The following is a 14502-nucleotide window of genomic DNA, read 5'->3' as shown; positions in this document are numbered from 1 at the left end:
TGCCTTTGTTACTGTTCTTCTGTAAGCTGTAAACAGGGCCCTTGCTGGATGTACCAACACTGAGATCAAGTCTGCTACTTTCAAATTCATTGAAATCACCAACACATTGCTATTGTCACATTCAATATGCAATAGCAATATGCAAATCAGACTGAAGCAGATGCTCAGTGAAAAAAGCTTAATCATAATTTAAAATTTAATTGAGGTGATGTTTTCTGTCCATGTAGAACCACTGTTCTGGCTGCTGTGGCCTTCCTGGATGCCTTTCAGAAGGTGGCGGACATGGCTACCAACACCAGAGGTAAGAAAACATTAAGTGTCTGTGTGTGTGTGTGTGTGTGTGTCTGTGTGTGTGTGTGTGTGTGTGTGTGTGTGTGTGTGTGTGTGTTACCAATTCCTGGCCCAGAAACCTAGCTATCTATGTGCATTATATGTCCCTCTGCCAGTGTTGTGTTGGTTTGGTCTCCACATGGTAGCACTATTAGGAATCTTATTATGTCCTTGAGATGTTATCAACCGGCCTGCTAAATTCTCCTCTGACTGATGAAAGTGTTTCCAGAAGATTTAAGGTACAGTTTGTCTCAAACTTCAAAGGAGTTGCACTGCAGTTTTTATAGAGTCCAAAATGACAGAAGTATAGGAGAGATCGATAAAATCTATTTTTGTAGCAATGTGTGTCAAAAAGCCGGGAATGTTTTGTTAGCCTTGTAGATGCAATAAGAATTTGAGTGTGTTTCAAACAACATGGGGTTTTGGAGGCAGATAGCAGTGTTTTTCGGTTAAAGCTGGTGTTTGTTGATATTATGTACCAGCCTGCCATATCTTTAAATCTGACAATGAGTGAACCATAAAAATCCAAAACATCAAAATTATGTCTTCCCCTCCGAAACATAAAAAGAAGTGAAACAAACATACCTATTTTGAACCTAATTCAAACATCTTAGAATCAAGTGGAATTTATAGTTAAGCCAATAATAGACAATCAGTTAGGAATTTATTAATTCTAAAAATCCTCATGGGTGACATATTAAAGAGAAAAACAAAAATATGTCTCAGGAGTACACTTTTATGACCAGAGGATTCCAGGAATATGGAAGCAGAATGACTAAACTCAGGGACTTAAAGTCCCCTTTTCACATTCTTGTTTGTGTTTATACCACATCTAAAGAACTGTGAAGATTAGGCAAATTAGACCAGATTACAGAATGACGTAGACATTTGAAACGCAGTTTTCACACATGAGTAAACAACAACAGAGTCATCTTGTTGTTCTTTGTATTTACTGTTGCGTGAATCTAATGTCTGAATAGATGAAATGAATGGATGAAAAGGAGATGTGCAGGGGTGGAAAAGGAGAGAGAGTTTTTAATAGTCATATATTTATTTTTGTTAACTAGCTGATGACAAAACTTTATGTCTGGGGTTAATAAACAGCAAGTTTTTTTGCATCATAGGTCCTCAAAAAGTTCTTGGTCACATGGAAAAGCTCCTGTGATGAAAACACCTTATAAGGTGTTGGGCTTCCAGAACAACTTCAGTGCTCCTTGGCATAGATTATCCAAGTGTTTGAAACTTTGCTGGAGGGATGAACAACATTCTTCCAAAAAACATTCCCTCGTTTGATGCTGTGTTTGATGCTAGCGAAGAGTGCGGTCTAACAAGTCGCTCCAAACTCTCTCAAAGGTGTTCAGCTGGACTGAGATCTGATATCTATGAAGGCCGAACATAAGATTCACATCATCATTCAAAGATCATCTGGATCCGTTATGTTTCTCCACTCATTTATTCAAATTTTTCCTTTAATATGTCACCTGTGTAAATCTATATAATTCAAAATTCATCACTATACATTGATATAATGTTTGATTTTTAATGAAAGCCCAGTATCAAGCAACATAATAAGCATATTTTGTACAAAATGTTGAGTCATATTGCAAAGCCAGTTGAAATATTTTGAATGCAGAACTCAATACGATGTTTTTCTTGCACTTAACTCAACCAGAGAACTCAGTGAACTTTATAGAATTGTTGTCAATGGGTTGTTTTTTTGTTTTTGGCTTGACACTCTTGATATTCCATGTGAAGGCTAAAAGCTCTGCAGTAGTTTTGATAGAGCGTGGGCTGAGAGCTGAGAAGGTCAGACAAACACTATTATGTTACCACTGAAGGCGGGGGGAACATGAGGAAGACAACTGAAGCTGTTGTGGAGGGAATTTCTCCTCCTGTTGCAACTTATTAGGTGCAGCTGCCAGACAGTGTATGTGATGATGATGTGTGTGTGTGTGTGTGTGTGTGTGTGTGTGTGTGTGTGTGGCCCCAGGTGGGCTCCTATAGAGGAGGATACAGGAAGAGACTCGTGCTGCTTTTACAGGCCAGACAGGAAATCACCGAGCACTGTCAGCTCATTACACATGCCGCTGCCACTGCCACACACACACAGGCAAAAACATAACATAAATGATGTTGGCAAGAAGATGTAGACTGTGAATGAGAGCCTCTTTGTACTTTCTGGACTGATGAGTCATTCCTATTGGAGTCCATTTGTCAGATTGCTGTACAATTGCTGCTCTTTCTCAGTGTGTGTGATGTTCTCTAATAGATTTGTTAAATGGATGGAGGCAGGAGACGGCACCAATAATGATGCTCTCTGTCTTCTTGCCATTCGCTATATCAATGTGCCACTTATTACTGTGTGTGTGTATGTGTGTGTGTACACCAAAGGGTACTGATGATCCTGTACTCTGCTCTTGTACCAGCGTTCTCATTTATGAGCCTACAATGGTTGTTTACATCCAACCGACTGAATTTTATGTGATTTTCTATTTTTGATGCTTTCATTTGTATGTGTTTTCACCAGCTGCATTGATTTAAATGTTGAATATTTCTGGAAGTCTTAGTGGTCAAGGGCACTGTGTAACCACTATATAATAGTATTGATATTGACTATATGTCTTTGTATCGTTACTTATTTGACAAACTAATTTCCATTCAAATTTGTGCCATATTTTAGCAGACTGGGGACTTCAGGTTTTTAGCTGCTATTGTGGCTCTAGGGATGTCAGTGATTACATTTATATGCATACTAATATTACACTGTTATTCCAAATATGATAATACTCAGAGTTTGATACGGGTCATGCAAACAGCTTATTCTGTTTGGATATTCCGAATTAGGCCTTATTCCGAATGTAGCATTTTCTGATAAAGACATGTTGGATGTGCTGATATTATTCAAGTTTTAGGAGCATTCTTTGACATGTATGCAGGGCATTTGGAATATGTGTTTCTCAACTGGGGTTTTTACTGCAGTTTGCGACACACAGCCTCTTGCCTGTTTACGGTCAGCTCAGTGTGTTATAAACAAACCAACTAGCCAACAGTTTGCAAGAGATGCATGATGGGCTGGTTGTGTAACACACCCCTGCGCAGGCAAGATGACATATGCTGGAGCAGGAAGGCAGGCAGAGGAGAGGAATGAGAGCGGAGAGCTGTTAAGGGCGGACTGGAAAAGCAGAGCGCACCTTCTCCACAACAAGGATGGAGGGGATTGGTTATTATCCTGACTGACAGTGACAACACGGTGTGATGCACCAAAAACAGTAGTATAGAAAACATCAAGGGAAAACCTAGGTACTGGATGTGCTTCACTGCCTGATCTTGTGATTCCCGTTCCCTCTGGCGCAGAGGGAATCCCTGAAATCCCTCTGCCTGTAAACGGGAATATTAGTGGAACATTCATTTTCATCAGCCTCAGCTGTACTTTGTGTCTAGTGCTAATTAGCTTAGCATGCTAACATGCAAACTAAGATGAAGAACATGGTAAACTTTGCATCTGCTAAACATCAGCACATTAGCATGCTGACATTAGCATTTCACTCAAAGCACTGTGTCTAAGTACAGAGCCGCTAGCATGGCTGTAGACTCTTAAGGTGCATTCAGATTTACAGATAGTAGTAGGCAGTCTCATGCAGTCTCCGGCCTCTCATGAACATGAATCTGTAGATCTGTGTGTGTAATGCATTGAGCACATCATTTACATATTCTGCTTTGACTGGACAGTTATCGGTGTAGGCTACAATAATGTCAGGGATTTGTTTCCATACATTGTTTTTAAGTCCCGGTAGCTCGTTAAATACACATAGTAGAGAATTGGGAAGTTGGAAGCTGTGATTTTTCCTTACATAGTGGAGTGGAGTAGTAAAAACACATGTGTTTCTGTTTTCACAGAAATCATAATGAGCATAATTGGCTCTCACCTTTTCCCAGCCTTTCTCAACTCTTTATTGTAGTGCAGCTGGGCACCTTTTCAGTGTCTCTGGCTCAGCAGGCAGCATGCTGGGCTGCAAAGCCAGCTTTCATTCACAATGAACAGCAGACTATTACTGTCCCAAATTTTGAGTCGGTACAGTATGTGAATGGCCCATTAGCCATGTTATAACCTCATGCATCATCATCAAAAAAAAAAGAACTTGGATGGAAACCAGGTTGCTGTAATTTGTGTTTAATGTCGCTTTATCTTTCTAACCATCTTTCTAGGGGTCAGATGAGGATATGGAGAGGAAGAATGAAAGGACATCTTAAACGCCAGCTATGAAACATGAATAACAGCAGAAACTTTCAGAGGAGAGCTCTTCCTCCTTCCTAAAACAAAAATGTGGGGAATAGGTGTCAGAAAATCCTCAGCAGCAGTGTGCTGTGTGGTGCGGTGCCAATCCTCTCATCACATATTGTGTACGGTGGCCAATAGGAAATAGTCCCATAGAAGTAGGACTAGTCCTTTTGTCCTGCTTGGATCACAGCCAGGCCTTGTTTCTCTGTTGGCTCTCTAATGTTTAGGGACCAGATATATTCAGTTTGCCTCTGAAGCTGATAAAGTTAAAGAAGGCAGCAGAGAGGGTGAGAGAAACAGTTTTTCTTGTGTTTGTATTGGTGTGTATTTGTGTGTGCGTCAAAGAGAGAGAGATTTAGCGAGTGGGTGAAATCCAGCAGGAGGAAATGTGCAAGTGTTTGTGAATTCCCTGGTGAGGGATGAATTTGAGTGCACTTTCAGATGTGCTCTCCACTCCTCTCTCACAGCCCAACACACTTTCCCCAGAGCGAACTGGCTCTCTCTATGTGTGCGTGGGTGCGTGTGTGTGTGTGTATGTGTGTGACAGCATACACCAGTGAAATGAAAGCACATAAACAAACACCTGCATCCCTGATGTGTGTTGGTGTAGGAGCCCTCTGTCTATGTTTCCTATCTTTAATAATCTGTCTATTTGGCACAGTTTTACGTTCATCATCCTCTGCATCCTTGCCATATTATCAGTAGGGAGACACACACAGACACGCGGCACTTTCCCATATATGGACACAGTCATGTTCTCATGAAGCATTAGTCTATTTGGGAGGGACGGTCTCTTGCAGTCTTTCAAAATTTAGTCATATAAACAGTCAATGCTTCACTTTAAGGTTTTCAATATTGGCAGGAAAATGTTTGAGGAATCTCTGTGTAAAGGCGGAAAACTGCATGACAGAGAGTGTGTCCAAATTTGGCTGCAGTAGTTTTACACTTGTTTATTATCTGTTTTAATGGAGATTTAGACCCAAATTTGGTTTTGTCTCTCTATTCAGATGATCCTTTTTTTTATTAATCTGAAGCAGGCACATTATCTGTGAAAGTATAGATATTTTGGTTTTAGTTCAAAGGAGATATAATATGCAAATTTACACGTCTATATTTTTTATTCTGGGGCTCTACTGGAATATCTTTGCATGATTTACAGTTAAAATAAACTCCTTATTTATCTTATACTGACTCTTTACTCAGTCCCTCAGTTCAGCCTCTGTCTGAAACAGGCTGTTTTACGTAGCTCCTGTCTCTTTAAGGCCGCCCTACCGATGAGCCCACTCTGTTCTGATTGGTTAGCTTCCAGAAGCTGTGTGACAGCTGACTTCCATCCGCTCAGGAGGCTACGACAACAAACCATGAAACAAACTATGGTAGTAGGATTTCACTACTTTTTCTTATTCTTTATTCAAAATGTCAGCTTCTCAAATACATGTTTGAACTGAAATCTGCTCCGAAATATGAGAGTGAGAATGGACAATACGAAAAAACACATGGGAGAGCCTTAGCAACAACGTTAGCAACAAAGGCAACGGAATGAACAGCGGTTTATTGACATGTGCAACAAGCCAACGTCAGGTTGCTGGAATGTTTGAAGAAAAAAAAAAACATTACAAAGCGTTCAGGGCAGGTTGAAGCCCTGGCTTTTGACTTGCAGGGAGCATTTCTACATATGCCAACTTCAAGATTTGGAACTTAGACCATGTTTAACACAGATATCCAACATCATAACAGTATATAAATAACAGAAAATCAGCCAAAGTACACGAGTCACTGACTACTGCATAAAGTATGGCTGGAAATAAACAAATTAGGCCTGCAGGCAAAAGACTGGAGAGTGGAAACCTCAGTTGATAAAACTATTTTAGGAAACCTTCATAACATTGTTGATTTGCACCTCACTGGCCATTATTTTCTGCATTCTTCTGTTGTTTACGTCTGCCAGTTTCTGTCACCGCCCTCTTCCTCCTCTGTCATGTAAAGTTGCCATCGCCCAGATAGCAATGATATCTTTCACAGTCAAGATTGTATGACAATTTGATTGAATTTTGGCAATATCACTGTTCATTTTTATTTTATCCTCATCTTATTGCAGCACTCACTTTTAAGTGCTGTTTGGGGAAATATGTAAAAATGAATATCAGTAGTCTCAATTTCTAAGATGAATCATTTCTGAGAAGCAGGATCCAGTATAGAGATGTGTTCTGAAGAGATTAATATTGAAGAAAATCACTAGTGTACCATACCTCCACCAGTTTTACTCATCAACTCCTTTCTCTTTATTCCTATAATGATAATAATGATGATGATGCATCGCTTTACTCTCTCTCTGTCTTTCTTTGGTCTCTAAACTCTCTGCACCAGTAAAACCTGGTTCAATCCCAGGATTCTCACTATGCACACTTGGCACAAGGCACAGCAATAAAGCCGCACTCCACCTATGTGTGTATGTGTGTGTCTGAGAGATGATGAGGATCATCATCTCATGGTACAGAATGTCTTGCAGTTTTATTGCCAGGCTGCCTGCCTGCATCTGAATACAAGGTTTGATAATGAATGTCATAAATCTTATTAATACATGTGTGCATTCGCTGATGCATATAAGAGCTGAAATCAAACTTCATTATCTGATGGTAACAAAATAAAGAGGTGCAGTGTGAGAGTACAGTATGTTCTCTGACAGGTTTGGATGCAATTTGAACACTGGTTTGCAAAAATAAAGTCTAGTGACCTCAAGCAGGGCATGTTTAAAAAGTACTCAATTATCAACAAACACATTTGCCACATTGCTTCATACACATAGTTGTCTTGATGCCTTTTTGATTATACTCCATATAGTTGCTAAATGGCAAATGATCTCTGTTGACTCATTAAAAGAACAAGAATGTTTGTTTCTGTTTTATAGCACTAAACAGTGGGCAGAAATAGAGCAAAAGTTTATCTCAACTGCAGAGGGAGAGAAACAAGGCTGGAAAACTCATTTTCAACATGTTTATCTTCAGTGAAGCCAAAGGAAAGGAGCTGGGGGACAGGAAGCAATGGAGTTTATGAGAAATGTGGTTTTGATTTGGCGAAACTAATAATAATAATCATACATTTAATTTGTACTGCAATTTTCATTCAAAGCGAAACTCAAAGTGCAACAGTATTAATAACACAGAACACACAACATAAAGAAAATAGTAATAGGAGTTAAGATTTAAAAAAAAAAGCTTTCCTGAATAGAAATGTTTTTAGGACTTTTATAAAAGAGTCTAGGGTCTGTGCTGCCCTCAGATGGTTAGGAAGGCTGTTCCACCAGATTGGTGCTGCAGAGCAGAAGGCTCAATCCCTCATGGTGCGGAGCTTGGTACTGTGGGCCTGAAAGAAGTAGCTGCTGGCACAGCTGAGGGTGCGGGTGGATGTTTGTGGTATGATCAGTTCCTGTTGTTAGGGAGGTGCATGTCTGTTGATGGATTTATCACTAATAATACTGCTGGTGTGACATAGAGGCTGTCAATGATTCTGGCTGTGGTCTCATGCATTTACAGTAATTTTACCAAGGTAGGAATTTGACAACTGTTTATTGGTGTTTAAAACTGTTAGACACTGCACTTTTAAAACTTGACAAAACAAATAAGAGTGCATTGATTTGCTGTAAATAAAGACCCTGATTCGAGGCACAGTGGTGCTGTGTGGAGAAATGATAGTTAATGTGTTTTAAATGGTGGTGAAATGATGCAGACCAACAGTTGAGGATTGTTTGAGGCCTCTGAGGAATGGAGGGATGACTATGAAAAGACAGAGAGGCTTGAGAGAGCATGGAGTGTAGAAAGCAATAAAAACAGAGGACGGACAGAGGACTGTTGTGAGGGATTGTGAAGAAGTCTTCAACAACAGGCCTGTGCTGTCACTGTGGATACGAGCATCAGCTAGGTCAGAGGTTCCCAACTTGTTTGTTTTTTTTAGACGTATCCCCACAGCCCTGGCTGATTAACCCTAGTACCTGTCATGTTCAAATGCCAAGTTTACATTGGTATTACTAGTTCAGTTACTTTCAGCTAACTATTTCACTGTTTATCTCTTACTTTAGCTTACTATTCTAACTATTTCACTTTTATCTTTTCACTTTTAGCTTACCATTTCAACTGTGAATCTGTTACTTTTAGCTAACTTCTTCACCTGTTTATCCATTATTTACGGTAGCTAACCTTTTTATCTGTTTATCTGTTTACTACTTTAAGCTAACTTTTTTTGGCTATTTTTTGGCTAAATCTTTTTTTGGCAACATTTTGGCCACTGTATCTATTTCAACTGTTTATCTGTTAATTTAGACTATTTTAACCATTTACCCATTATTTTTAGCTAATAATTTCAACCATTTATCCATTATTTTTAGCTAACAGGACTGACTACTTATCCATTATTTTCAGTTATTTGAATTTTTTATCAAATACTTTTAGCTAACAATTTCAACTGTTAATCAACTACTTTTAGCTATTTCACCATTTATCCAACATTCTTAGTTACTGCATCTATTTCAGCTGTTTATCCTTTACTTTTAGCGAACTGCATAGACTTCTCTACTGACTTGCTAATAAGTTTTCACTCATTCTCAAACTCAACACATGGTGTTCATGTGTTACAGCTGCCACAATCAATTGGAATTTTTATTTTTTCAAATTAGTTAAGTAGTCCTTCTTGGCAATCGTTGAGCTAAGTGTCTGCAGAGTAATGTGAGTGTGAGTGTGTGTGTGAAAGAGAGAGATGGTGCTATTGTTGCAGTGGGGGTAAAAGAAAAAAATGATTCTGCAACTAAACACAATATAAGAAATAATAGTTACTGCTTGTTGCCTTTGCTTCAAAGCTGAACTTGTTTGCTGAGTGTGTGTATGTGTGTATGTATTGTGTGTGTGTGTGTGTATGTTCATTCACTGTAATAAAAAGTATTCAACACTCCCTCATTAACTAGGCTGCCCGGCAGGGCACTCCATGCTGGCTGCACTGATGACTCCCTGGGTGGGAGGAAGAGAGGTAGCGCTCAGATGTGAGGCCACTTAAGTTAATACGGCTACCCACATAAACACACACATGGGCACACACACACACACAAGGGCACACTCACACATATGCAGCTCAGCAAGAGCGGTTTCCCCTATTCAGCTTGCAGCATGGCAACCCCCCCCCTGCAAGGACCACCTGCTAGTTAATACCACTCCTCTCTCTCTCACACACACACTCCCACTGTACCCCTACACATGCAATTCTAACATGCGTGCATATTAGTTCACAGGCGTGTGCGTGTAAACATGTAGGCACTGTACAGAGCATGCCAAGCAATTGTGAACACACACATGCACACACACAAACACATGGTTCAGTCTATTAAAACAACATGCAATGGGAACAATGAGCACTGGGTATTGCCCCAGAAGAGCATGCGTAAAGTTGCACACTCAAAAAAAATTTTTTTTCGGTCATGCAATTTCGTATATTCATGAAAGTTTATACCTCCTATGTGTGATACATGCGTGTCTTCCCTCTTTTCTCGCTCCGACTCTGACATGGATTTGCCGTCCCTTCAGCCAATCGCAGACAAGTGGGATCACATTTATGAGCATGGTTGCCAGGCAACAAGGAGAGACAGTGAGTGTGTGAGAAAGAGAGGGAAGTGGTGGCAGAGAAAAAATAGCCATGTTGTTGCCAAGAGGAGAGGAGAAATCTGAGCAAGATGGCTTAATTGCATTTCACAGATAGCATGCCATTCACGGTCAACTGGCGATACATTTGATCTGATACAGTTGATCATGCAAGCAAAGTGGTTAAACTGGGGCTTTGTATTATACAAAACTGGGTTAGTATGAGGAATAATTGGTTACTGTCCTTACAGTAACCTTACTGTGACAGCTGAATAACCATCATGACCTACAATCACAATTAGACTGTTTTTTTTGTTTTGCTTTAGTGTAGTAAACAGCATTTGTCTCTCACATGAGTTTCATTGTATTAAGGGACAAAAATATGTAATGTGTTTGTATGTAGCATTTTTGAAACATGAGGTTTCTGGCTTGCTAACATTACCCATAGGTAAGGTCACATTCAGGAATTACTTGGGTTTTTTGTTCAGGGTTGGGGGGGGTGTGTGAACCAAGTCACTGGGGCTAAGCTAGCTGTTTATGGTCAGTAAATACCTCCAAACTGTAGGATGGCTGATCAAACTAGTCAAACCAATATCATAATTATTTGGGTTACTCAGTCCTTTGTTCAGAAATGTCTCCAAAGACTAATAACAGCAATCATGTTTTCAGTCTTCGGTGTGTAGTTCTGTGTAAGACGCCACAACAACATAGTTTATATTGTAAACAATTGCCATTTTTACATGTCTTTTCAACTTGTAGGAGTTAAGTGTTAGAAAATGAAGTGCTCTGTACCTGGTTGTGGAAATGTCCGGACCACATGATTATATATACAACAAAAACTTTTTCCCTTTGTATCGTGTGTTCTGCTGGAGGCAATAAAGAATCCAAGTGTTCACCCCAAAGTTACACCAGTGCTTACGACCAAGACCAAGGTAACATTAGTGTGGGCTGTTGCCCTCAGTCTCTCTCTGTTGTATTTCCTCCTCTGAATACGGCTTATATAAGTACGCTTCTATGAATACATCACATACCTCCATTTCTTATAGTGCATCAGACGAATATTCATACTCGTATTGATCAGACTCTGATCCAGACATTGTACATTTCTCAAAGATCTTCAGTAAATAGTCAAGAAGTTGTGATATATAGCACAGCAAGCTAGTGAAGCTCTGTAAACAGCACTGCAGTGGCCTCTGCTTTACACAGAACTACTCTCCGGAGACTGAAAACATGATCGCTGCCATTAGTTTGATGAGCTGTGTCTGAACAAACACACATGCTCAAACCCTTCGTAATGAAGGAACATGTCACCCAGGGCGATGGTGTGGCTCACTGATGTGTTTTTAATAGTTTTTGGACAACAACGGCGGTCTACGGCACAGAGGAATAAGATATATCAGGCTTTGGATACACACACAATACTCATAAATATCATCAGTTCATTCACTCTTCATAACTCCTTAATCCCTCCTTTCTTTCTTTCTTTCTTTCTTTCTTTCTTTCTTTCTTTCTTTCTTTCTTTCTTTCTTTCCCTTCTCACCCTCTCTTTCTCGCCTGTAAGTAGGCCATGGCTGAGAGGCCTGTTGTTGTTGAGGGCTACAAAAACAACATTATTGTCTTTAATTAAGCCTCAGCCACACTGTGCATCTATTTCCCTCCCTCCAGCCCCCCATCCTTTTCTCTCTCTCTTTCTCTCTCTCTGTCTCGCTCTCTCTCTCTCTCCCTCTTCCATTGGAGCTTTTCTCTCACTCATCCAACTCTTCAGTCCTTCCTCCACCCTCATCACTCACCCCCAAATGCCCCTCTCCTCTTCCTTCCTCTCTTTTTCACCCTCTCGCTTCCCAACACATTTCTCCCATCAAATCCTGCCTCCCATCATTCCCATTCCTCCTTTGCCCTCCTCCTCCCCTACATCCATCTCTCAGACGTTGGCAGGCCTCTAAGGACATTTCCTGATGTCACAGTGCAGTATTGTCCCAGAGGTCAACAACACAAGACATGCTCTGTTGCACACACACACACTTGCACACAGTGCAGTGCACTCACTCAGTAAGCATGGGAAGCTGGGCTCAGTGAGTCTTGCTGCTCCAAGGCCAAGTCCTGTTAATGAGACAAGAGGCTGCATGAGTGAGGAGCGGTATGTGAGAGGGAGTGTGTATATGTGTATGTCCCCTATACATTCTGTTTACTTCAGCATTAAGATTTGTTTTTTTGGAAATGTAGGACAATGTAGGCATTCAGGAAATGTTCTTGGGTTTTATTAGTTGAAATTTATTAAATCTTGCTAAATTTGTAAAAACTAGTGAAGCAACATGCACAGAAGTAAGGGAGAACTGGGTATATTTGTGTATGTGCATGTGTGTGCAGAGTTAGTGAGAGTTAGGTGTTAATCCGCAGCATTAACAGCCATCAGCCAGGCGTGATAACTGGTTTGGCTGCTGCTGGCTCAGCTATAAACACACACAGACACACACACACACACACACCCTTATACTGCTATCCTTCTGAGGACCCTCCACACACTACATCAATCTGTAAACCCTGACCGTAACGATCAGAACTGCATGCCTAACATCAGTCCCCTCTCTAACCTTAAAATGATTCTTATAAATGAATTTGTCAAATACTTTTCAGATTAATCCATGAATTTTGTCAGTAAAATGTAAAACAATAAATAAATCATGAAAAATGCTGTTGACAAGTTCTCAGAACCCGAATGCTGATGTTGTTGATGTCTTTACATTACTTGTTTTGTTGAATCAACAGTCCAAAACTCAGAGGTGTTTGAATTACAACAGCCCTTTTTCACAGCAGACATTTTGACTTGTTATAGTAGGAAAAGCACGGGTGTTACTACTAACATTAATGATGGCTCTGTTCAATTCAAGTGTCCCAGTAAGCCATGACTGTGTGACAGTGAGCCAGCACGCACAATACCAGGACCCTGAAACTGAGACTACGTCTACATTAAGCTGGCTAAATTCTAAAACACTGTTTTTGCTCGGTATTGTGTCCACAGCAGGAGTTTCAGCTCGTTTCTGTTAATATCTCTGTCCACCTTAAAACACTAAAATGGGTAATTCTCCTACTGGGCATGCATGGAGGACAGAGGAGCAAGTCAGTCACATTAATTACAATGATTTCAGCCAGAGAAAGATGGTAAATAGCTATATTTAACTCCAAACAAGCTATCAAAGTAGACTATGAAGAGAACAACCAGCTGATGGGAACGCTCCTAAGTTACACCTTATTTGTTTTGGTATGTCAACAGTTCTCTTGAAAATCGCTGGAAGCTAGATGGATGCATTATTAGAGAGGGAGAGTTTGAGAAGGACATTAGCAGTAACAGCAGAGCAGTGTTTCCCACAGCTACCTGACCTGCTGCCAGCCAGTCTGCTCGAAACTAAAGCGTTCCCAGAGACACTCCATCACCTCCTGACCGTGTGTGTGTGTGCGTGTCTGAGAGTTACACAGAGAGGGCTTATTTGATGATTCCCTGACTTTGCTGTACAGTTTGTGTTTTACATCGTCTGTCTGTCAAAATCAGTGTCACTGTGAGAGTCGTGACCCATCGTTTTCCTGCTATCCGGTTCTTTAATGTTTTATCTATGGGGGTCAGGAGTGCGCAGAGAGGCAGAGGGGCATACATGATGCCCAGACTACGTTACCCACAATGCTATATTTAGACCACTGCAGTGTGTGACTCAGCACAGCACAGCCTAACTCTGGTCTGACAGCACAGCTCAGATTGGTTATTCCACTACAGTATATGCATAGTTATGTCATTATGTCAGTTATGTAATTCATTCTAATGTTTAATTAACAATTGAAATGGTTGTGTATCATTCACATTTTAATTATTTTAGAGGAGGCCTCAGACAATTGATCAGAAATTGATTCAGAAGCTCAGCATTGTTGGCAATTTTCAATTCATTTTCTTTCATTTGATCACACCAAGTGGATAATTATTTTCTTTTCAGAAAGACCTGGCCAAGAAAGCAGCATTATAACAATTATAAGTCCTTGAACATGGCTTCATCTACTGTTTCTGTTAAAGTGATGCCTCTTTATCATTCAGACATACTGCAAGTATCTTCCATGTTAACATTTCTTACAGCTTTATTCAGACATGACAGAACGTTTAACGAATGTGCTTGCGTGATATCTGGCACCTGATGCACAAGATGAGCCGCTGCTCTGCCGCTGTCTGAGACACTAAATGCAGCTCAGCTCAGCCAGACATAGACTTTGACTTTCTGTGTCAGTGTTTAC

The 14502-nt window shown here is 40.3% G+C and overlaps 1 protein-coding gene across 3 annotated transcripts in view; it reads left to right on the top strand.

Annotated features, from left to right (window-relative positions):
- The window catches only part of LOC121896885 (protein MTSS 2-like), a 77889-nt gene that overhangs the window by 22676 nt on the left and 40711 nt on the right, over nucleotides 1-14502 (top strand). For all 3 annotated transcript variants that reach the window (XM_042410959.1, XM_042410966.1, XM_042410953.1), the window contains exon 3: nucleotides 228-301. In XM_042410959.1, the coding sequence (XP_042266893.1) occupies nucleotides 228-301 (74 nt within the window). The remainder of the gene's footprint in view (nucleotides 1-227; nucleotides 302-14502) is intronic.

This window comes from Thunnus maccoyii, chromosome 1 (assembly GCF_910596095.1).
Source record: "Thunnus maccoyii chromosome 1, fThuMac1.1, whole genome shotgun sequence".
Lineage (NCBI taxonomy): Eukaryota > Metazoa > Chordata > Actinopteri > Scombriformes > Scombridae > Thunnus > Thunnus maccoyii.
This window is presented reverse-complemented; position numbering and strand designations above follow the sequence as displayed.